Genomic DNA, 22478 nt, shown 5'->3' on the forward strand with positions numbered 1-22478 from the left:
CTAATAGTTTACTGGAATGCCCATCCTACTTTGTGGAATTTCACCACATGCGCTTTTGACGAAAATACTAAATTGAACTCAAGTGAAGCCAACACGCACAACCCCCCCCCCCCCCACACACACACACACACACACACCTACACACACACACACAAATGTTGATATGAACATAAAAGAGCCGCATGCGGTTCGGGAGTTGCGGCTTGGCCAAACCTGTACTATACAACTTTACTTGTGTAAAATTTTCACAACAGCTGTCACACAAACAAAGCGGGAAAAACCGAAGACGTGCGTGTTCCGCCCACGCTGGATTTATTTGCACCTTTGAAAAGACACCGTATTGCCGCAGATGTGGCAAAGAGTACTTTTGGGCATCTGAGACGGAAGGATGTCCAAAGCATCACGTCACCTGCTCTGGTAGGAATGGTGGTGGGACGTTGAGGTCAACCGCTTTGGGGTTGGCTGAATCTTTGGTCGCAGGATGCCACACACTTGAAGACAGAAGCAGAAAAGCAGAGCTAAATGCAAAATGTACTCACCGGTGACTCCAATTTTTCCCCCCCCTGAAGAAATGGATGGACGGGTGGCCCCGGCTGGCTGGTGGGACTCTTGTTATTCTGACCCTTTTTAGTGCGCGTTTGGGGCAACAACCGTTTTTTGTGGCGCTCTCTTCTGGTTCAAGAGTGCCCTGCATGTGAATTTGCCTTTCCTGCCTTCTGATTGGATGAGCGCCGGTGTGACGCGGTGCCTCTGTCACCGTGGCGGGGGGTATACGTCGGCATCGGAGCGTCTGCCAACGTCTGAGACCGGCTGGCAGTGTATCGGAGGTGTCGAGTGCGGTGCCGCTGGAGCTCACTCACCAGCTGGTGTTAGGGCCACAGAATGAAGGCCAAGGAGAAGACTAGAAAGAGAAACAGAAACTTCTCCTCCAATTGTTTGATTTGTCTCTTCTGAGCTTCGATGAATTCTTTCAGCTCTTTGTTCCTCTAGGACGGACAAATGGAAAGTAGCCTTCAAAAGCCAGTAAGCGTGCAAGTAAGTGCCGGGCTGGCTTTGGGCCCTTACCTGTTGCGCGCTGTGCAGCAGATCCATTCTCTCTTGGAGGATGCAAGCGTCGCGCTCCCTCAACTCCCACATCAGGGCTCGCTTCCATTGGTCCACGGCGCTCCTAAGCTCTTGTCTCTGATCCGCCGTCAGCACGTCATTCACGCCAGCGTGGCTGGCTTTTTCGCCGTCCGTGGCGGGGCAGTCCCGCTGCGGTAGCGCCTCGTACAACATGGCCTCCAGCTCCATGATCCTCTGGGCCGCAATCCTCGTCCATCAGTGGTCCGGCGGGAGATTTGAGGGCGGCTTACCTTATGAGCCTGGTCCATGGAACGCTTCCTGAAGTCCAACTCTTCATCCAGGTAGCCCTTCTGGTTGCAGAACATATCCTAGCACAGCTCAAGGTCAGAATTGTTGGGGCACATTGCCCCGAGTTCCCCTTGGCTGATGTCGCGTGTCTGTCTACCTTCTCACTTTCAATGTCCAACATCTTCTGTTGAAGTGCTGACTTGGTCACTTTGATGTATTCTAACCACTGAGGAAAGGCTGCTGTCACATAAGCAGAATGCGAGAGCGTGCGTGGACGTGCGCGTTACCTTCTCGGCTAGGGTGGGAAGGGTCCTGGCGTGAATCACGACCACCTGCTCCTCGTTGGTGAGATTCTGCAAGAGCCCAAAGGCACAGCGTCAACAAGGTTCTTTCAGCGCAAAGCCTTCCAAAAGTCACATTTGAGCCGCCGAGTCTCGTGGAGTGCGAACATAAGGAGTTCGACATACACTTACGGCGTTATCGCCCAGGATGTCCAGCTTCTTCATCAGATCACTGATGACGATGTCCTGGGGAAAGGCGCAAGGAGCAATGTAAGGTGTTCTGGGACCTCAGGTTAAGGTTAGGGTTGCGAGGGACGCCTTACGTACGCTCACGCCGTCGGCCTCGCAGTAGATCTGCAAAGGGCTGAGGCCGTCTGGGAAACGGACTTGCAGAAACTTCAAGACGGGGGAGCGCCACTCCCTCTCCTGAAAGGCAGAGGCATGCATCCGTCCGTCCGTCCGTCCGTCCGTCCGTCACATCTCTGGCCTCAACACGCTTGTGCGAGTCTTCCCACCTCCAGCTCCAGGATGCGGAACTCAAGCAGTTCGTTTTGGTCTCGGATATCCTGGATGTGCTCTTTCAGACGCGCTTCTTCCGCCTCCATCCGCCTGACCTGAAAAGACAGTCAGACCTCATCTGCGGGGCTTCCGGACGGGTGTGACGCCAAGCGACTCCGCCCAGCGCCTTTCTTTCCGTCACCTTTTCGGCCAACTGCTGATTGCTCTGACGCAGCAGCTGCTTCTCCTCCACCCACTTGACATTCTAGAAGAGACAAACGCGTGGACAGCTTTGGAATGTTGTGTCATTTTCATCCACAAATTCTTTGGTTGACTGGAAAATGACATTTGCTTTTCTCCGCATTTTCCCAGCCACGTTCAGGGGGGGGGGGGGGGGGGGGTTGGTCCAGTAATGCCAGACGAATGAGTGACTGAAGAATGTAGCTATTTTGTCTGAGAAAAAGGTGTGCTCATTGATAAGCTTACCTGTCCTTGTTGCTTCAGCGCTGACTCCAGATCTGCTACTCTGCTTTGATAGTGACCCATTTCTACTGTCATGTAACATGGGGGGAAGAGATGGTGCAAATGGTAAAATATGGATTGTTCACAGGAATAAATTGGCAGAGCTGAAATTCCAAATTTGTCCAAAAGATGGCGCCAGACCAAAACATGAGACCAAAAAAGGGGCCAAAATAAGCTAAGCAAGTTAAAATAGAAATAAAACAGGATTGTGAGTCACGCATGGACGCACAAATGTGATTTTTACTTTTTGATTTCTTTGCTTGGCTAAAAATGTATTCTGTAACAGCTTAAAGCAATATTGTTAGTCAATTCGATCAAGGGACCCGTCACTATGAGAATAGTGGCTTGACATAAATTGTTTGGAGAAGCACAAATGTGATTTTTACTTCTTGATTTCTTTGCTTGGCTAAAAATTGATTCCCTCTTTCATGAACTGTGTTTTGCAATCGAATTGTTCTGGGATTGAATGATTTTATTAACACGGGTATCAGTGGGTGAAATTGTTCGGTTTCTGGAGTGATTAAGATTTGTAATTCTATTTCATGTTTCTTCAATAAATGTGTTGTGTATATTCATCTACTTCGTTGTGCGCTGATTTGTACTGAATGTACAATCGATGGTTCGGGGTTTATTTGACAATTTGATTAATGTGCTGTGTTATTATGGTATAACATAGGACCGTAATAAATAAAAGTAACATCAGACAATTTTAGAGAATTGAATAACTTTCGTAGTTATTTGAGACACGAGTGAATTTCAATCCGTTTGAAAGTTTGCTTCGTCTGAATAAATTAACGGAAGTGTTTGAATCGGATTATCGGTTTGGTGTAGAACTGAAAGTAATTTAATTATTTGAAGGGCGCAGGCCCGTTTCCCCTTTTGACGGGCCGCGTAAAAAGTAACTCCGAACATGTTAGAGAATTAAATAACTTTCGTAGATATTTAAGGGAAGAGTGAATTTCGTCAAAAGTGAATTCGTTTGAAAATTTACTTCCTCTAAATAAAATAACGACGATGGTTAAAATAGATCATTTGAGTTGGTGAAGGATAAAAGTATTTCGATTGTCCGTCGGGCGCGGCCCAGTTCTTAATTTTGTCGGGCCGCGTCAAAAGTTAAACAGGACACGATCGAAAAATAGACTTGCCTTCCAAATTAATTACTGGGCAAATCTAAATAGAGTAAGACATTTTTATTCGTTTTAAGAAAGTTGTTATTCTTTTTAAAGCAATCAAGTGGGGTGAAGCACGCCGACAGTTAAGTGCTAGATCTACATATAAGAAGTTTGAATTAATAACGTAAAGTGCATTAATTTTCTCCTTAAATGCTATTATTGTCACACTTTTATTAATTCGATTCTCTTTCGAATAAACAAGTTGGTCGGCTCGCTGCTTGAGCGACCAAGTAGAACGGACCCATATCAACATTTACTTCGGCAAAACTAGTGCTAGGGTGCGCTATACAAACGAATCCCTGAGGTCTTAACAAAGACATCTAAAAATATCCGTAACATAATAAGAACTTCAAACATTAGCGGGGAGCCATCAATACGATGCGGTCACTTCGAAGTCTTGCCTCGAATTGAGTTACTCGGCTCGAGCTTAGGGTGACTTGAGAGGGATTGGCGTCGTACAGAAATTAGATTGATTCCGGTGGAGTTAATTTAACTCGGGTGGTTAGATTACGGACGAATCTCCGAACCCGGCTAAGACAAACCCGTTACCGGGAAGCCGGGGGCACCTTATTGAAAGAGGTGCGTTTGACACTATCATCAGCTTTTCTCTGGTCTGAAAGGAGGAGGAGGGAGGCTCCTCCTCCTCCTTTCAGACCAGAGAACACCCGAGGCTGGGTGAGAACGGGGAGGCTGCCGGGGGTTGCGGGAAGGGGCGCCACCTTGATCTCCTTCTCGGCGTCGTAGTCCCCTCCGCTGGTCTGGGCTAGCAGAGCGTAGGCTCGTTGCAGCGCTTGATATTCTTGCGTCAGCTGGCGGTAGCGAAGCTCCGCCTCCTCATGCACACACCAATGCAACACAGCACTAGTACCAGAATCAGTCAGACCGGCGACAAAGCACCCGCGACGCAAAGACGAGTCCGATTCCAGGCTGAAGAGGAATGTTTGGCGCCAATACGCTGGCAGAAATGGCGGGCTACCTCTTCGGGTTCCGTGTCGGGGGTTCTGTCGGTGTGAAAAGACAAGGACGATCCGTCCGAGTCCACCAACACGTCTTCGTCGTAGCCGTAAAATGTTTCGATGACCTGCGGGCGCGGAAGCAAACATCTCTCTGAACAAACTGAAGCGACACCTCACGATGAATCGACGAGAGGAACGATAGCGAGAAAAAGGCCATTTCATCTTGCGCAACACCAAGCAGCCGCAAACAAACAGACTCACCTTGCAGGACCTCACGCTTTGTTCCTCCTCAGAGATTCTCGACGTCGGTATCGTAGCAGCAAATCTCTCTCCTGTCGACACAAATAATCCGCCTTTGAGATTCTTTGGATGCAAAGGGAACGAACGGCTCCGGCGCAGAAACAAACGCGACTCACAATGACATTTCTGACATGAGCTCCTGTCTCCAGAGCCTGAAAAACCCGTCACCGGCGATGATTGGAGGGACGCTCGTCTTTTCCAAAAGTGACAACTACAGGGTGTGTCAGGGTTTTCCAGATTATCTTTATCGTATGATTATGTTGCTTTGACTTTGACTGCAACCTGTAATAAATAATATTATTTATCCCTTATTTATCCCTATCGCTTATCCCTTCCTACACAAAGTCGTAAAACATCCCTTGCTATGTTTTGACTAGAGGTCAAGGGCTTTCTCTATTCAATCCACTCTTACACCCACCCTGTTTCTCTTAATAAAAATGCTCGTGCAGGAGCCGAGAGTCAGACTTCATTCGTACAACGGATGGACTCTCCACCTGCAGGTGTCCAAAAGAACTTACTTGTCTCCCGTGTGGTTCTTGCAAAATAAGTTGGAGCGAGCGCAACTCTAACAGGGTGCATTTTGCCACTAGCTGCCTACGGACAATGACGTCGCGCTCGCGGCTCATGGTTGACGGGCTGAGCAGCCGGGCGAGTCCGTCGTTTTCAGCGCACAGCGAGTGGCAAAGGTGCTGACAAAACAGGAGCTTTGAGCTGCTGAAAACGGCAAAACAAGTCTAAAGCGTGTTCAAACGCGTGCGCACAATGCTCCTGCTTGAAAGGTCGGAATTTAAGGGGCCAATTTTTTGGATGGCGGCCGCCGGCCAAGCTTTGGACGGAAAAGGTTTCCTGGCGACAGCGAGCGAGCGCGGCGCTGCCGTACGTGCACCGAGTCGCCTGCCTGAAGACCTTGGACAAGTCGTCGATGATGTGCCGCTGCTCCACAACTTGAAGGAACTCCATTTCACCGTCCTGCTGGCCGCAACCGCGCTCCAGGTCATTGAGCGAACTAGGCCTTCTCTGTGGAACACAAATGCAGTGGACTCTGTTGGCACGCCGCCGTTGTCCGCGTCGACTTACCAAGCTTGCCATCTCCTCGTTCTCCTGGGTGACAAAGCGCACTTTGTTTTCAAGGCGACACAGCACCAGCGAGAGTTCTTCATTCTTCCTGCTCAGGCGTTTGTTTTTGTACAGGAGTGGCAGAAACTGGCTTTCTGTTTCTCTCAGTCGCTTAAGCTGCAAGCATGAAGTGCGGGATGCGAAAGACGCACAACACGCGGGCCAGAACGTATCCATTCCTTTTGCATCGGTTTGAACGGAATCGTGGCTTTGGCTCCCAATAAAAGACATCTACCAGGCAACCGACTCGCCGCGCCGCTCAACTAATAAGTAAGCGCAATGGGTGCCTCGCTGGATGGCGCACATCAAACGTAGCGCAAACCTTCAAGCGTGCCGTCAATAAATTACCAGTTCATTGCGCTCTTCAGAAAGCAGGGCGTTTCGATCCTCCAGTTTCCTGATGACTGCGCTGAGCTCAGCGATTTTCAGATGAAACCTTCGCGTGTCCCGATCCTCCTGAGACTGAAAACGCCCCGCAACACACACACACAACCACTCGTTCAAAGTTCAAAACTGTTTTTGTGCTACCTTCCTCCAGCAACGAACTAAGTCATGCGTACTGCAAGTGTGTGATGAGGTGGCTTACGCTATGAAGAGGATTGCTAGTAGCGCCGTTGACCCCACTTCCAGGGTAGTTTAGGCCCGCCCTTTGGGAATCCCTCAGGGCAGCGATCTGCTGCTCGGCAGCCTGAGTCTGCAGCTGAATGCGGTGGACGTGGCCGGCCCCAGGGATTTATCCAAAACACTAACCGCTCTGTCTTTCAGCTTGATCTCATCCATCTGGATGTACAAACGGGGAGCGCTCAGGCAGGCGGGCAAACTCATTTGCCAGAATTGTGACAAAAACAAAGAGAGCAACCGGCCAATTTTTATCTTGAATCGACTAGAACACCATTGCTGTGACAAAAGCGAAGCGAGCAACCGGACGTTTTCTTCTTGTGAAATAGAATAGAATAGAATGCCTTAGGTGTCATTGCACTGCAGGTATACAACGAAATTGGGAACATAGCCACGCACCGCGCATCTGATCAGTCCTACCAGTCGGCGGATCTCCCTCTCGCAGTCCCTCTTGGTTCGGCTCAGCTCCTCCCGATGCTGGTGATGAGCCGATCGGAGCTCGGCCGCTCGGGACTGCCAGGCCTGCTGGGCCGCTGCCAGGGCTTCTTCCGCGCTCCTGGTGGAGGCGACACCGCTCGGTCTCCCGACACCGCCGCGTCTCCTCCACTTCCGCCAGCAAAGCGCCCCCGCTCCTCACCTGAGCAGACATTGCGCCACATCGGGCCGTTGAGACCGCAACGGAGCGCCGCGACGCTTACTGGGGACAAGCTACACAATACGGTAGCGGCCGCATCGGAGCCCGACGTGGCGTGCGGATAGTCAGACACGGATTGAGCGGATCACCTTGTCCATGGAGCCGTCCCTCAGGCTGAGGACCAAGGCATTCAGTCGCTGGATCTCTCCATCTTTGATTTTGATCACTCTCATCAGCTCCATTTCATGCTGCCGCAGTAATGTCTCCCTGGTAACGGCTAACTCTTTCTGCTTCTCCTCATGGAGTTTGCTTTTGAGTTCCGTCATGGCGGCGGTGGCACGGTGGTGCTCCGCCCGCAGGTCCTGACTTCTCTCTCTCTCCAGACAGCTGACCTGACATGACTTAGACTTAGACAAACTTGCAGTGCTAATTATGCAATAGTGCAAGTAGGCAAAACAGTATTCAAGAGTGTGCAGAGGAATGCTAAACCATGTATTAAACTTCTATTTAAAGGGTTTACACAAGTTCAGTAAAGTTGGTAGTGCGAGATAGTGCAAGATAGAGGTCCGTAGTGTCATAAAGTACAGTTCTGTGAATGTGTGATGCAGAGTTCAGTTTAGAGCTCAACAGTTCTAGTGTTCAACAGTCTGATGACAGCAGGGAAAAAGCTGTTGCAGAACCTGGTGGACCTGCAGCGGATTGTGCGAAACCTCTTCCCAGAGGGCAGCAGGGAGAACAGTCCATGGTGGGGGTGTGATGGGTCATTGATGATGTTACGGGGACGGGACATGCAGCGCTGAGATGAAATGTCCTGAATGGAGGGAAGAGGAGCCCCTATGAACCTCTCTGCTGTCCTCACCACTCTCCTCACGTTCTTCCAATCGGAGGCGGTGCAGCCTCCACACCACACAGAGAGTCAGCTTGTCAGAATGCTCTCTATGGTGCTCCTGTAGAACGTCCTCATGATGGGTGGGGGCAGGTGGGCTCTCCTCATCCTCCGCAGGAAGTACAAGCGCTTCTGTGCCCTCTTGACCAGTGCCGTAGTGTTCATAGTCCAGGAATTCAAATCCGCGGGGAGAGTTAACTTGTTTAAAAGGGAGTGGGCAGAAGAATTATTTAATTTATTTAAATCTATTTGGAGTGTGCGCCATTATGTCAATGCATAACAACTGTAAGTCTACTAAACAAAACAGCGGTTGCTATATGACGTCTGCCACGTCGTGGTCACGTGACGCGGACGTGACGTCGACGCCTACTTTACATCCCACCGATCACAGGACCCCTCGGCTGCATAACCGCGCCCCCTTCCCAACCAATCGGATTTGCTATACGCGAAAACGACGCCAATGGGCGGGCTCTTCCGCCAGAATTTAAATCCGTGGGCGTGGCTCGCAACAGGAAGTAGGAAAATGGCGATGTTGACAAAGACACAGCGGATGGTAACATACGACTAACGAGAGAAATATTTTTATTTTCTGCTTGCAACTGGACCGTCCAGAGCGTACACGGTAAGTACAACTCATCGTTTTTAAAAAGAAGTACTTTTGTTGCCCTGAAAAGCGAGTGAGTGTGGCGTTTGGGGGGAACGTCGAATTTCGACGATTCTTTCTGGTCAACGGTTGTAAATGATTGCGTTGATTAAAAAAGAAAACTTGATGTAACTCTACTTTTAACTGCCGTTTCAGATAAGCGGGTATTACGTCGCAGTCATGTGCCGCGGATATGACGTAATTGGCTGAACTTCCACCAAAATTCAAATCTGTTGGCGCGATGGCCGTGAGCCACTGAGCAACGACGAATATCAACAGAAATATCTTTATTTTCTGCTTGCAACTGGACCGTCTACAGCGTACACGGTAAGTAACACTCATTGTGTTTAAAGAGATTTACGTTTGTAATAGCAACGTGTAGCTGAGGCGCTAGCAGAAGTGTAGCCGCGTTGCGTTGTACGTGTGAATATTGGTCCAGGTGAAATGTTAATGTTTAATTTCATTCCTTTAGGTTCCACGGTGTTTGTTGGCTGCAAGTTTTCCACTGCAAGAAGAGGCTCGTATCATTGACCAGGAGCGAGCTACAACGGTGAGTAGCCATAACATTTATGTTAAACACTTCCTATTTCATGTCTAACAGTACTTGATTTAACAAATAACCATAAATAAATACAGTGTGGGCACTGAAGTTAACATATGTGATTATACTGCCTAATCTGTCAACGAGTATATTGTTGCAAAGTAATATAAGATCCAAAGTTGTAATTCAGAATAGTTTTCAAAAGAAGGCCATTAGAATTATATACAAGTCTGATTACCCTGAACATAACAACAAGCTATTAATTAAATCACAAATTCTTCAATTCAAAGATTTGGTAGATTATCAGAATAATAATGTCTAACAGTAATTGATTTAACACATCACGATAAGTAGATTGAATGTGGGCACTCTCAAGTTAACATATGTGATTATACTGCCTAATCTGTTACAGAGTATGTTGTTGCCAAGTAATGTAGAATAGATCCAAAGTAGTAATCCAGAATAGTTTTGAAAAGGCCATTAGAATAATAAACAAATCTGATTACCTTGAACATAATAGTTAAGTGTTGAATATGTCCTATGAAGTCAAAATTTGGCACCATCATGTGGTGAAATTTGGAATTGCATCACATCCAATTTTGCCTGGGAACAAACAGATTAAATAAATCTTAGACTTAAATAAGCCACTCCTTCTCAAACAAGTAAACTCTGCCCATTTTGCGCAGTAGATGTTCTGTTAATATCTAGTATTTATACAAAGTCATAATTTAAATTGCTTTTAACCTTCATTCATCGCTTCAACCAACATTACTCGCTCTTATTACCAACTTGTATCGATTTAACTGAGCGTTTAATACTTCCTATCAGGTCTCAAGTCAAGATTTGGCAAAATACAATTTCAGCAAATCCAATTTTGCCAGGCAACAAAAAGAGATTAAATAAACTAAATAAGTCTTCTTCCCATTAAATAAATCAGAAAAGTCTGTCTTGCAACCAGTCCTCTTCAAACAAGTAAAGTCTGCCCGTTTTGTGCCGTAGATTTTGTGTCTATGCCTAGTATTTATACAAAATCATAATTTAAACGACTTCATTCCTTCATTCACTTTGGAAATTTGGAATTGCAGCAAATCGAATTTTGCCAGGGAACAAAAATAGATCAATTAAACTAAATAAGTCTTCTTCCCATTAAATAAATTAAAAAAGTCTGTCTTGTAACCAGTCCTTTTCAAACAAGTAAAGTCTGCCCATTTTGTGCCGTAGATTTTGTGTTTATGCCTAGTATTTATACAAAATCATAATTTAAAGGATTTCATTCCTTCATTCACTTTGGAAATTTGGAATTGCAGCACATCAAATTTTGCCTGGGAAGAAAAGTAGATTAAATAAATTTAATAAGTCTTACTACTTCCCAATAAATAAATTAAATACGTCTTACTTGTTCCCACTCCTTTTCAAAAAAGTAGTTTAAAACGAGGGCCCTTCACTCAACCTTTAACCTCAACACCGCACGTCACATTGTGTTGTATCTGTGAATGTTGGTTGTGGCCAAATGATAGTTTTCTTTCATTCGTTTACGTTCCACGGTGTTTGTTGGCTATATGTTTTCCACTGTCAGAAGGATGAAAATACAAAGTACAACGCTTGGACGTGGGCGACGACGTCACCGGTGAGTCCTTCCTTCCTATTTATTTACCTTCTAGGTGCTAGAGGCTAAGTGTTAGAAGCTAAGTGTTAGAGGCAACACAATACGAACAACACAACACAATACGAACAACTCAACACAATATGAACAACTCAACACAATATGAACAACACAACAAAATACGAACAACACAACACAATACCAACAACACAATACAAACAACACAACACATTACGAACAACACAACACAATACGAACAACACAACGATACCGCACTGAACAACACGATACCGCACTGAACAACACGATACCGCACTGAACAACACGATACCGCACTGAACAACACGATACCGGACTGAACAACACGATACCGCACTGAACAACACGATACCGCACTGAACAACACGATACCGCACTGAACAACACCATGCCGCACTGAACAACACCATGCCGCACCGAACAACACCATGCCGCACTGAACAACACCATGCAGCACTGAACAACATTATGCCGCACTGAACAACATTATACCGCACTGAACAACACCATGCAGCACTGAACAACATTATGCCGCACTGAACAACATTATACCGCACTGAACAACATTATGCCGCACTGAACAACATTATGCCGCACTGAACAACACCATGCCGCACTGAACAACATTATGCCGCACTGAACAACACCATCCCGCACTGAACAACACCATGCCGCACTGAACAACACCATGCCGCACTGAACAACACCATGCCGCACTGAACAGCACCATGCCGCACTGAACAACACCATGCCGCACTGAACAACACCATCCCGCACTGAACAACACCATGCCGCACTGAACAACATTATGCCGCACTGAACAACATTATGCCGCACTGAACAACATTATGCCGCACTGAACAACATTATGCCGCACTGAACAACATCATGTCGCACTGAACAACACCATGCCGCACTGAACAACACCATGCCGCACTGAACAACACCATGCCCCACTGAACAACATTACGCTGCACTGAACAATATTATGCCGCACTGAACAACACCATGCCGCACTGAACAACACCATGCCGCACTGAACAACACCATGCCGCACTGAACAACACCATGCCGCACTGAACAACACCATGCCGCACTGAACAACACCATCCCGCACTGAACAACACCATGCCGCACTGAACAACACCATGCCGCACTGAACAACACCATGCCGCACTTAACAACACCATGCCGCAGTGAACAACACCATGCCGCACTGAACAACAACATGCCGCACTGAACAACAACATGCCGCACTGAACAACACGACGCCGCACTGAACAACACTACGCCGCACAGAACAACACGACGCCGCACAGAATAACACAATACCGCACAGAACAACACCATGCCGCACAAACAGTTTTAGATAATATTACGTCGCAGTCATGCGACGCGGACATGACGTCAATAGGCGGAACTCACGGCAAAATTATAATCCGTGGGCGTGGCTTGCAACAGGAAGTAGGAAAGCGGCAATGCTGGCAAACAAGACACAGCGGTTAGTAACACGACGACTAACAAGACAAATATTTTTGTTTTCAGCTTGCAACTTGACCGTCTAGAGCGTACAAGGTAATTACAACTCATTGTTTTGAAAAATATGTTTTTTTGTTGGCCTGAAAAGCGAGGCAGTGTGGCATTTGGGAGGAACGTCGAACTCGGCGTCTGCTTCCAGCCACAGACGCCAAATTTCGACGATTATTTCGACTGGTCAACGTTTGTAAATTATTGCGTTGATTAAAAACTTTATTTAACTCTACTCTTAACTTTGCCGTTTCAGATATGCGGGTATTACACCGCGGAAATGACGTCAATAGGCTGAACTCTCGCCAAAATTCAAATCTGTGGGCGCAATGGCCTTGAGCGAGACAACGGATACAAACACGACGATTATCAACAGAAATATCTTTATTTTCTGCTTGCAAGTGGACCGTCTAGAGCGTACACGGTAAGTACAACTCATTGTGTTTAAAAAGATTTACGTTTGTGTAGTTTGCGTTGCGTTGTATCTGTGAATGTTGGTTGAGGCTAAATGTTAATGTTTAATTTCCTTCCTTTAGGTTCCACGGTGTTTGTTGGCTGTATGTTTTCCACTGCAAGAAGAGGCTTGTATCATTGACCAGCAGGAGCTACAATGGTGAGTACCCCTTTCGTCGTCCATTTATGTTAAACACTTCCTATTTCATGTCTAACAGTACTCGATTTAACAAATAACCATAAATAAATACAGTGTGGGCAGTCAAGTTAACATATGTGATTATCCTGCCTAATATGTTTATCACAAATATGTCACTAATATGTTTATTTGTTTATCACAACACCTTTGGACCTTCAGCAATCGATTATTTCCCTTCATCTACATAGAGACAGAACGATGGTGTCTTAAACATCTCATTCATTTCACCAAATAACTTCACGCAGGTGGATAACGGCCGTCTCGGTCACGCTATGTTGCGTGATGCAGTTTTGAAGAACCAAATGCATTTATTCAATGAATAAGTCAAGCTAGATCTATGTTTATGATGTTGTACGTTACGGTACCGATTGAAGTTGAGTCCGAAGCCAGTGGAAAACAGCGCTGCGTTTGTGCTCTCCAGGTACAAATGTTGTGATCTCTGACTGACGACCGGGCGAGACTCGAGTAAGAGATGTCCAAACGAGCTCCGGCAGGGCGGGTCAAGGCGGAGCGAACGGACGCCTTTCAGGCCGCCAATGACGAGCTGAGAGCCAAACTGATGGACGTCCAGTTAGAACTTCAGCAGGAGAAGAACAAGGTGAAAACCTCAACAGACAGACACTGCCTTCCTCCCTGCCTGCTTCCCTGCCTGCCTCCCTGCCTGCCTCCCTGCCTGCCTGCCTCCCTGCTTGCCTCCCTCCCTCCCAGTTTCCCCGATGTAGATTTGACATGCGTGTGCCATGACTGTGTCAGCCTACGTCAACAAATGCACCGAGGACGTCAGCACCACTAAGAATATCATCACCCGGGGCAACCAACGACCCTGGATGACTGAGGAGGTACGTCAAACGCTACGAGCGCGGAACTCTGCCTTCAAGTCTGGCGACAAGGAGACACTGAGGACAGCGAGAGCCAACTTGAACCGTGCCATCAGGGTAGCGAAGCGAGACCACAGTCGAAAAATTCAGGATCGTTTCCACGACGCCAACAACACCAGGAGTATGTGGCAAGGCATACGGGCGATTACAGACTACAACTCACCCTCCCCCCCCGGTGGGTGAAGTTGATGCTGACTTTCTAAATGGTCTAAATAACTTCTTTGGGAGGTTCGAGGCACTAAACGGCACTCCAGCAGTTAAAACTGTCCCTCATCAGGAAGAGGAGGTACTCTGCCTTGACTCCGCCGATGTGTTGAAGACCCTGAGGAGAGTCAACCCCCGTAAGGCCCCTGGCCCCGACAACATTCCTGGGCGTGTGTTCAGGGAATGTGCAAGTCAGCTGGCTGGGGTCATCACAGACATTTTTAACACCTCGCTGGGCCAAGCCACAGTGCCAGCGTGCTTTAAGACTGCCTCCATCATTCCGGTGCCGAAGAAACCTCAAATCACCTCATTTAATGATTACCGGCCTGTTGCACTGACTCCGGTCATGATGAAGTGCTTCGAAAGGCTGCTTAAAGATCACATCGTTTCCAGACTCCCCCCATTATTTGACCCGTTCCAGTTTGCCGACCGGCAAAACCGCTCCACTCAGGACGCCATCTCCTCCGTTCTTCACCTGAGCCTGGCTCACCTGGAGGAGAAGAACACCCATGTTCGGATGCTGTTCCTGGACTTCAGCTCAGCGTTTAACACCATAATCCCACAGCATCTAGTAGGAAAATTGGAACACCTGGGCTTCAACACCCCCCTTCGCAACTGGCTGCTAGACTTCCTCACCAACAGACCTCAGTCAGTCCGGGTCGGACAGAACACCTCTGATGTCATCACCCTCAGCACAGGCTCCCCTCAGGGCTGCGTCCTGAGCCCCCTGCTGTTCACCCTGAATGACACACGACTGCGTCCCCAGGTTCACCACCAATCACATCGTGAAGTTCGCAGACGACACAACGGTGGTGGGGCTCATCAGAGACAACAACGACCTGGACTACAGAGAGGAGGTGGAGCAGCTGGTGGGCTGGTGCAGAGACAACAGCCTGATCCTGAATGTGGAGAAGATGAAGGAGATCATCGTCGACTTCAGGAAAAACCAGCCTCACCACGCTCCACTGATCATCAACAGCTCAGCTGTGGAGGTGGTCAGCAGCACCAAATTCCTGGGGGTCCACATCACAGAAGACCTCACCTGGACTATGAACACTACGGCACTGATCAAGAGGGCACAGAAGCGCTTGTACTTCCTGCGGAGGATGAGGAGAGCCCACCTGCCCCCACCGATCATGAGGACGTTCTACAGGAGCACCATAGAGAGCATTCTGACAAGCTGACTCTCTGTGTGGTGTGGAGGCTGCACCGCCTCCGATTGGAAGAACGTGAGGAGAGTGGTGAGGACAGCAGAGAGGATCATAGGGGCTCCTCTTCCCTCCATTCAGGACATTTCATCTCAGCGCTGCATGTCCCGTGCCCGTAACATCATCAATGACCCATCACACCCCCACCATGGACTGTTCTCCCTGCTGCCCTCTGGGAAGAGGTTTCGCACAATCCGCTGCAGGTCCACCAGGTTCTGCAACAGCTTTTTCCCTGCTGTCATCAGACTGTTGAACATTAGAACTGTTGAGCTCTAAACTGAACTCTGCATCACACATTCACAGAACTGTACTTTATGACACTACGGACCTCTATCTTGCACTATCTCGCACTACAAACTTTACTGAACTTGTGTAAACCCTTTAAATAGAAGTTTAATACATGGTTTAGCATTCCTCAGCACACTCTTGAATACTGTTTTGCCTACTTGCACTATTGCATAATTAGCACTGCTGCACTTTATACTTATTTGTAATATATATATATATACAGTATATGTATATATATATTTTCATAGGATATGTTACTTCTATTCAACTGCAATATCACTACTTTGTTGTAAGCCGTGTGCAACGAAATTTCGTTTTGTATGCACCATGTGCAGACAAGATGACAATAAAGTTTGTCTAAGTCATGTCAGGTCAGCTGTCTGGAGAGAGAGAGAAGTCAGGACCTGCGGGCGGAGCACCACCGTGCCACCGCCGCCATGACGGAACTCAAAAGCAAACTCCATGAGGAGAAGCAGAAAGAGTTAGCCGTTACCAGGGAGACATTACTGCGGCAGCATGAAATGGAGCTGATGAGAGTGATCAAAATCAAAGATGGAGAGATCCAGCGACTGAATGCCTTGGTCCTCAGCCTGAGGGACGGCTCCATGGACAAGGTGATCCGCTCAATCCGTGTCTGACTATCCGCACGCCACGTCGGGCTCCGATGCGGCCGCTACCGTATTGTGTAGCTTGTCCCCAGTAAGCGTCGCGGCGCTCCGTTGCGGTCTCAACGGCCCGATGTGGCGCAATGTCTGCTCAGGTGAGGAGCGGGGGCGCTTTGCTGGCGGAAGTGGAGGAGACGCGGCGGTGTCGGGAGACCGAGCGGTGTCGCCTCCACCAGGAGCGCGGAAGAAGCCCTGGCAGCGGCCCAGCAGGCCTGGCAGTCCCGAGCGGCCGAGCTCCGATCGGCTCATCACCAGCATCGGGAGGAGCTGAGCCGAACCAAGAGAGACTGCGAGAGGGAGATCCGCCGACTGGTAGGACTGATCAGATGCGCGGTGCGTGGCTATGTTCCCAATTTCGTTGTATACCTGCAGTGCAATGACACCTAAGGCATTCTATTCTATTCTATTTCACAAGAAGAAAACGTCCGGTTGCTCGCTTCGCTTTTGTCACAGCAATGGTGTTCTAGTCGATTCAAGATAAAAATTGGCCGGTTGCTCTCTTTGTTTTTGTCACAATTCTGGCAAATGAGTTTGCCCGCCTGCCTGAGCGCTCCCCGTTTGTACATCCAGATGGATGAGATCAAGCTGAAAGACAGAGCGGTTAGTGTTTTGGATAAATCCCTGGGGCCGGCCACGTCCACCGCCTTCAGCTGCAGACTCAGGCTGCCGAGCAGCAGATCGCTGCCCTGAGGGATTCCCAAAGGGCGGGCCTAAACTACCCTGGAAGTGGGGTCAACGGCGCTACTAGCAATCCTCTTCATAGCGTAAGCCACCTCATCACACACTTGCAGTACGCATGACTTAGTTCGTTGCTGGAGGAAGGTAGCACAAAAACAGTTTTGAACTTTGAACGAGTGGTTGTGTGTGTGTGTTGCGGGGCGTTTTCAGTCTCAGGAAGATTGGGACACGCGAAGGTTTCATCTGAAAATCGCTGAGCTCAGCGCAGTCATCAGGAAACTGGAGGATCGAAACGCCCTGCTTTCTGAAGAGCGCAATGAACTGGTAATTTATTGACGGCACGCTTGAAGGTTTGCGCTACGTTTGATGCGCGCCATCCAGCGAGGCACCCATTGCGCTTGCTTATTAGTTGAGCGGCGCGGCGAGTCGGTTGCCTGGTAGATGTCTTTTATTGGGAGCCAAAGCCACGATTCCGTTCAAACCGATGCAAAAGGAATGGATACGTTCTGGCCCGCGTGTTGTGCGTCTTTCGCATCCCGCACTTCATGCTTGCAGCTTAAGCGACTGAGAGAAACAGAAAGCCAGTTTCTGCCACTCCTGTACAAAAACAAACGCCTGAGCAGGAAGAATGAAGAACTCTCGCTGGTGCTGTGTCGCCTTGAAAACAAAGTGCGCTTTGTCACCCAGGAGAACGAGGAGATGGCAAGCTTGGTAAGTCGACGCGGACAACGGCGGCGTGCCAACAGAGTCCACTGAATTTGTGTTCCACAGAGAAGGCCTAGTTCGCTCAATGACCTGGAGCGCGGTTGCGGCCAGCAGGACGGTGAAATGGAGTTCCTTCAAGTTGTGGAGCAGCGGCACATCATCGACGACTTGTCCAAGGTCTTCAGGCAGGCGACTCGGTGCACGTACGGCAGTGCCGCGCTCGCTCGCTGTCGCCAGGAAACCTTTTCCGTCCAAAGCTTGGCCGGCGGCCGCCATCCAAAAAATTGGCCCCTTAAATTCCGACCTTTCAAGCAGGAGCATTGTGCGCACGCGTTTGAACACGCTTTAGACTTGTTTTGCCGTTTTCAGCAGCTCAAAGCTCCCGTTTTGTCAGCGCCTTTGCCACTCGCTGTGCGCTGAAAACGACAGACTCGCCCGGCTGCTCAGCCCGTCAACCATGAGCCGCGAGCGCGACGTCATTGTCCGTAGGCAGCTAGTGGCAAAATGCACCCTGTTAGAGTTGCGCTCGCTCCAACTTATTTTGCAAGAACCAAACGGGAGACAAGTAAGTTCTTTTGGACACCTGCAGGTGGAGAGTCCATCCGTTGTACGAATGAAGTCTGACTCTCGGCTCCTGCACGAGCATTTTTATTAAGAGAAACAGGGTGGGTGTAAGAGTGGATTGAATAGAGAAAGCCCTTGACCTCTAGTCAAAACATAGCAAGGGATGTTTTACGACTTTGTGTAGGAAGGGATAAGCGATAGGGATAAATAAGGGATAAATAATATTATTTATTACAGGTTGCAGTCAAAGTCAAAGCAACATAATCATACGATAAAGATAATCTGGAAAACCCTGACACACCCTGTAGTTGTCACTTTTGGAAAAGACGAGCGTCCCTCCAATCATCGCCGGTGACGGGTTTTTCAGGCTCTGGAGACAGGACCTCATGTCAGAAATGTCATCGTGAGTTGCGTTTGTTTCTGCGCCGGAGCTGTTCGTTCCCTTTGCATCCAAAGAATCTCAAAGGCGGATTATTTGTGTCGACGGGAGAGAGATTTGCTGCTACGATACCGACGTCGACAATCTCTGAGGAGGAACAAAGCGTGAGGTCCTGCAAGGTGAGTCTGTTTGTTTGCGGCTGCTTGGTGTTGCGCAAGATGAAATGGCCTTTTTCTCGCTATCGTTCCTCTCGTCGATTCATCGTGAGGTGTCGCTTCAGTTTGTTCAGAGAGATGTTTGCTTCCGCGCCCGCAGGTCATCGAAACATTTTACGGCTACGACGAAGACGTGTTGGTGGACTCGGACGGATCGTCCTTGTCTTTTCACACCGACAGAACCCCCGACACGGAACCCGAAGAGGTAGCCCGCCATTTCTGCCAGCGTACTGGCGCCAAACATTCCTCTTCAGCCTGGAATCGGACTCGTCTTTGCGTCGCGGGTGCTTTGTCGCCGGTCTGACTGATTCTGGTACTAGTGCTGTGTTGCATTGGTGTGTGCATGAGGAGGCGGAGCTTCGCTACCGCCAGCTGACGCAAGAATATCAAGCGCTGCAACGAGCCTACGCTCTGCTAGCCCAGACCAGCGGAGGGGACTACGACGCCGAGAAGGAGATCAAGGTGGCGCCCCTTCCCGCAACCCCCGGCCGGGTCGCAGCCTCCCCGTTCTCACCCAGCCTCGGGTGTTCTCTGGTCTGAAAGGAGGAGGAGGAGCCTCCCTCCTCCTCCTTTCAGACCAGAGAAAAGCTGATGGTAGTGTCAAACGCACCTCTTTCAATAAGGTGCCCCCGGCTTCCCGGTAACGGGTTTGTCTTAGCCGAGTAACTCAATTCGAGGCAAGACTTCGAAGTGACCGCATCGTATTGAAGGCTCCCCGCTAATGTTTGAAGTTCTTATTATGTTACGGATATTTTTAGATGTCTTTGTTAAGACCTCAGGGATTCGTTTGTATAGCGCACCCTAGCACTAGTTTTGCCGAAGTAAATGTTGATATGGGTCCGTTCTACTTGGTCGCTCAAGCAGCGAGCCGACCAACTTGTTTATTCGAAAGAGAATCGAATTAATAAAAGTGTGACAATAATAGCATTTAAGGAGAAAATTAATGCACTTTACGTTATTAATTCTAACTTCTTATATGTAGATCTAGCACTTAACTGTCGGAGTGCTTCACCCCACTTGATTGCTTTAAAAAGAATAACAACTTTCTTAAAACGAATAAAAATGTCTTACTCTATTTAGATTTGCCCAGTAATTAATTTGGAAGGCAAGTCTATTTTTCGATCGTGTCCTGTTTAACTTTTGACGCGGCCCGACAAAATTAAGAACTGGGCCGCGCCCGACGGACAATCGAAATACTTTTATCCTTCACCAACTCAAATGATCTATTTTAACCATCGTCGTTATTTTATTTAGAGGAAGTAAATTTTCAAACGAATTCACTTTTGACGAAATTCACTCTTCCCTTAAATATCTACGAAAGTTATTTAATTCTCTAACATGTTCGGAGTTACTTTTTACGCGGCCCGTCAAAAGGGGAAACGGGCCTGCGCCCTTCAAATAATTAAATTACTTTCAGTTCTACACCAAACCGATAATCCGATTCAAACACTTCCGTTAATTTATTCAGACGAAGCAAACTTTCAAACGGATTGAAATTCACTCGTGTCTCAAATAACTACGAAAGTTATTCAATTCTCTAAAATTGTCTGATGTTACTTTTATTTATTACGGTCCTATGTTATACCATAATAACCCCCCGCACATTAATCAAATTGTCAAATCAACCCCGAACCATCGATTGTACATTCAGTACAAATCAGCGCACAACAAAGTAGATGAATATACACAACACATTTATTGAAGAAACATGAAATAGAATTACAAATCTTAATCACTCCAGAAACCGAACAATTTCACCCACTGATACCCGTGTTAATAAAATCATTCAATCTGATTTAAACACTTCCTTTAATTTATTCAGTCGAAACAACTTTCGAACGGATCGAAATTCACTCGTGGCTCAGATAACTACGGAAGTTATTTAAGTCTCTAACTTGTTCGGAGTTCCTTTTTACGCGGCCCGTCTAAAAGGGGAAGCGGGCCTGAGCCTTCGGTTGCATATTCAGTACAAATCCGCGCACAACGAAGTAAGTAATATACAAAACACATTTATTGTAGTAACATGGAATAGAATTACAAATCTCAATTACTCCAGAAACTGAACAATTTCACTCACTGATACCCGTGTTAATAAAATCATTCAATCCCAGAACAATTCGATTGCAAAACACAGTTCATAAAAAAGGGAAGAGGTAAATACCAGCTGCGTGCTATTTTTGGTGGAAGCAAAATCGAGTGATCAGTTCGATCTTGCTTCTAAAATCCAAATTAGAGAAACAGGCTGGCCACGAGGAAGCCGGCGGCCCGATGACTATTCCCCCCTCTCGCTAAAATACATAAAAACGGTCATCCTCACCGATTTCTCCTATAAAGTTGTCCAGTCCAATTTTTGGGAGTAAATCCAAGTTAATTTCAGTCCAGCGATCCTGCGTCTCACACAAAGATCTTTGGGACTTTGGAAAAAAAATCTTGAAACTCCTCCGGGCCTCTTCACGTATGAGCGCTCTTTTGGGGGAAAAAGCCCTGAAGCTGCTCCTGCAGGACCTTTTATAGACCTCTCCGTCCCCCCCCCTCCCCTTTCTTTTCTCCTGTACTTTCCCTATAGGGTAAGACTGCCCAGTTTTCCCACGCCTATAGAAGGGACTGGCCAGCTTTCTCACGCCTATAGAGGGAACTGGCCAGTTTTCCCACGCCCATAGAGGGAACTGGCCAGTTTCCCCACGCTTGGTTATCTGTGGCCTTCAGCAGCTGTTTCCGCCCTGACCACGCAGTACTTTCCACCAAATGCACAGCTAGTGGTAAAACCTTTCACTTCCCCTTTTCTTCTCTTTCTGTTACATGAAAATAACTTTTTAAAGTTACGCTTCAATTAACTCTGAAATAAAAATCCAAACCCTTGACCTACTTTTCTAAACAATTTATGTCACGCCACTATTCTCATAGTGACGGGTTTCTTGATCGAATTGACAAATAATATTGCTTAAAGCGGTTACAGAATACATTTTTAGCCAAGCAAAGAAATAAAAAAATAAGAATCACATTTGTGCTTCTCCAAACAATTTATGTCACGCCCCTATTCTCATAGTGACGGGTCCCTTGATCGAATTGACAAATAATATTGCTTAAAGCGGTTACAGAATAAATTTTTAGCCAAGCAAGGAAATAAAAAAAAAAATAAAAATCACATTTGTGCTTCCATGCGTGACTCACACTCTGACACCGTGTTCCTTTTTTATATCTATTTTAACCGGTTCAGCTTATTCTGGCCCCTCTTTTGGGCTCACGTTTTGGTCTGGCGCCATCTTTTGGACAAATTTGGAATTTCAGCTCTGCCAATTTATTCCTGTGAACAATCCATATTCTACCATTTGCACCATCTCTACCCCCATGTT

At 47.6% G+C, this 22478-nt stretch overlaps 3 protein-coding genes and 2 long non-coding RNA genes across 6 annotated transcripts in view; 3 read left to right on the forward strand and 2 right to left on the reverse strand.

Annotated features, from left to right (window-relative positions):
- Positions 1–257: 257 nt before the first annotated feature.
- LOC137839873 (janus kinase and microtubule-interacting protein 3-like) lies at positions 258–1572 on the reverse strand. Its single transcript, XM_068649708.1, has 3 exons — positions 1511–1572; positions 1066–1433; positions 258–986 (listed from the first exon to the last, which is right to left on the reverse strand). The coding sequence occupies exons 2-3, from the start codon at positions 1291–1293 to the stop codon at positions 870–872; spliced, it is 345 nt and encodes a 114-aa protein (XP_068505809.1). The 5' UTR covers positions 1294–1433; positions 1511–1572; the 3' UTR covers positions 258–869.
- A 276-nt stretch (positions 1573–1848) lies between these two features.
- On the reverse strand, positions 1849–5679 carry LOC125992641 (janus kinase and microtubule-interacting protein 3-like). Of its 2 annotated transcripts, XM_068649707.1 has the most exons (8): positions 5199–5679; positions 5044–5114; positions 4803–4907; positions 4546–4659; positions 2619–2683; positions 2335–2397; positions 2150–2248; positions 1849–2060 (listed from the first exon to the last, which is right to left on the reverse strand). In XM_068649707.1, exons 5-8 carry the CDS (start codon positions 2676–2678, stop codon positions 1923–1925), a joined length of 360 nt encoding a protein of 119 aa, XP_068505808.1. In that variant the 5' UTR covers positions 2679–2683; positions 4546–4659; positions 4803–4907; positions 5044–5114; positions 5199–5679; the 3' UTR covers positions 1849–1922. The 2 variants fall into 2 exon arrangements, with proteins under 2 accessions (XP_068505808.1, XP_049617712.2); XM_049761755.2 differs by lacking the exons at positions 4546–4659; positions 4803–4907; positions 5044–5114; positions 5199–5679 and having other exon boundaries at positions 2619–3238.
- A 3175-nt stretch (positions 5680–8854) lies between these two features.
- On the forward strand, positions 8855–9531 carry LOC137839864 (uncharacterized). The gene is made up of 3 exons (XR_011086267.1): positions 8855–8958; positions 9136–9306; positions 9452–9531. It is a non-coding gene; the product is annotated as an uncharacterized lncRNA (long non-coding RNA).
- Positions 9532–13224: 3693 nt separating this feature from the next.
- LOC125992631 (uncharacterized) lies at positions 13225–15212 on the forward strand. Its single transcript, XR_011086268.1, has 3 exons — positions 13225–13302; positions 13763–13939; positions 14095–15212. It is a non-coding gene; the product is annotated as an uncharacterized lncRNA (long non-coding RNA).
- Positions 15213–19231: 4019 nt separating this feature from the next.
- LOC137839876 (janus kinase and microtubule-interacting protein 3-like) overlaps positions 19232–22478 on the forward strand; it is a gene marked incomplete at its 5' end in the record, with an annotated part of 123487 nt that continues 120240 nt past the window's right edge. Inside the window, one exon of the mRNA XM_068649711.1 lies at positions 19232–19333. Coding sequence (XP_068505812.1) covers positions 19232–19333 — 102 coding nt within the window. The remainder of the gene's footprint in view (positions 19334–22478) is intronic.

The sequence above is a fragment of the Syngnathus scovelli genome, unplaced genomic scaffold (genome assembly GCF_024217435.2).
Source record: "Syngnathus scovelli strain Florida unplaced genomic scaffold, RoL_Ssco_1.2 HiC_scaffold_23, whole genome shotgun sequence".
NCBI classification, from domain to species: Eukaryota; Metazoa; Chordata; class Actinopteri; order Syngnathiformes; family Syngnathidae; genus Syngnathus; species Syngnathus scovelli.

Excerpts from the sequence above, each read along its gene's own strand:
- LOC137839873 (XM_068649708.1), bottom strand. The coding sequence starts at position 1,293 with ATGGAGCTGGAGGCCATGTTGTACGAGGCGCTACCGCAGCGGGACTGC. Across the intron at positions 987-1,065 it reads TGCTGCACAGCGCGCAACAG|AGGAACAAAGAGCTGAAAGA; the intron begins GTAAGGGCCCAA and ends TGTCCGTCCTAG.
- LOC125992641 (XM_049761755.2), bottom strand. The coding sequence starts at position 2,690 with ATGACAGTAGAAATGGGTCACTATCAAAGCAGAGTAGCAGATCTGGAG. Across the intron at positions 2,398-2,618 it reads CGCTGAAGCAACAAGGACAG|AATGTCAAGTGGGTGGAGGA; the intron begins GTAAGCTTATCA and ends TGTCTCTTCTAG. Across the intron at positions 2,061-2,149 it reads TCCGCATCCTGGAGCTGGAG|GAGAGGGAGTGGCGCTCCCC; the intron begins GTGGGAAGACTC and ends TCTGCCTTTCAG.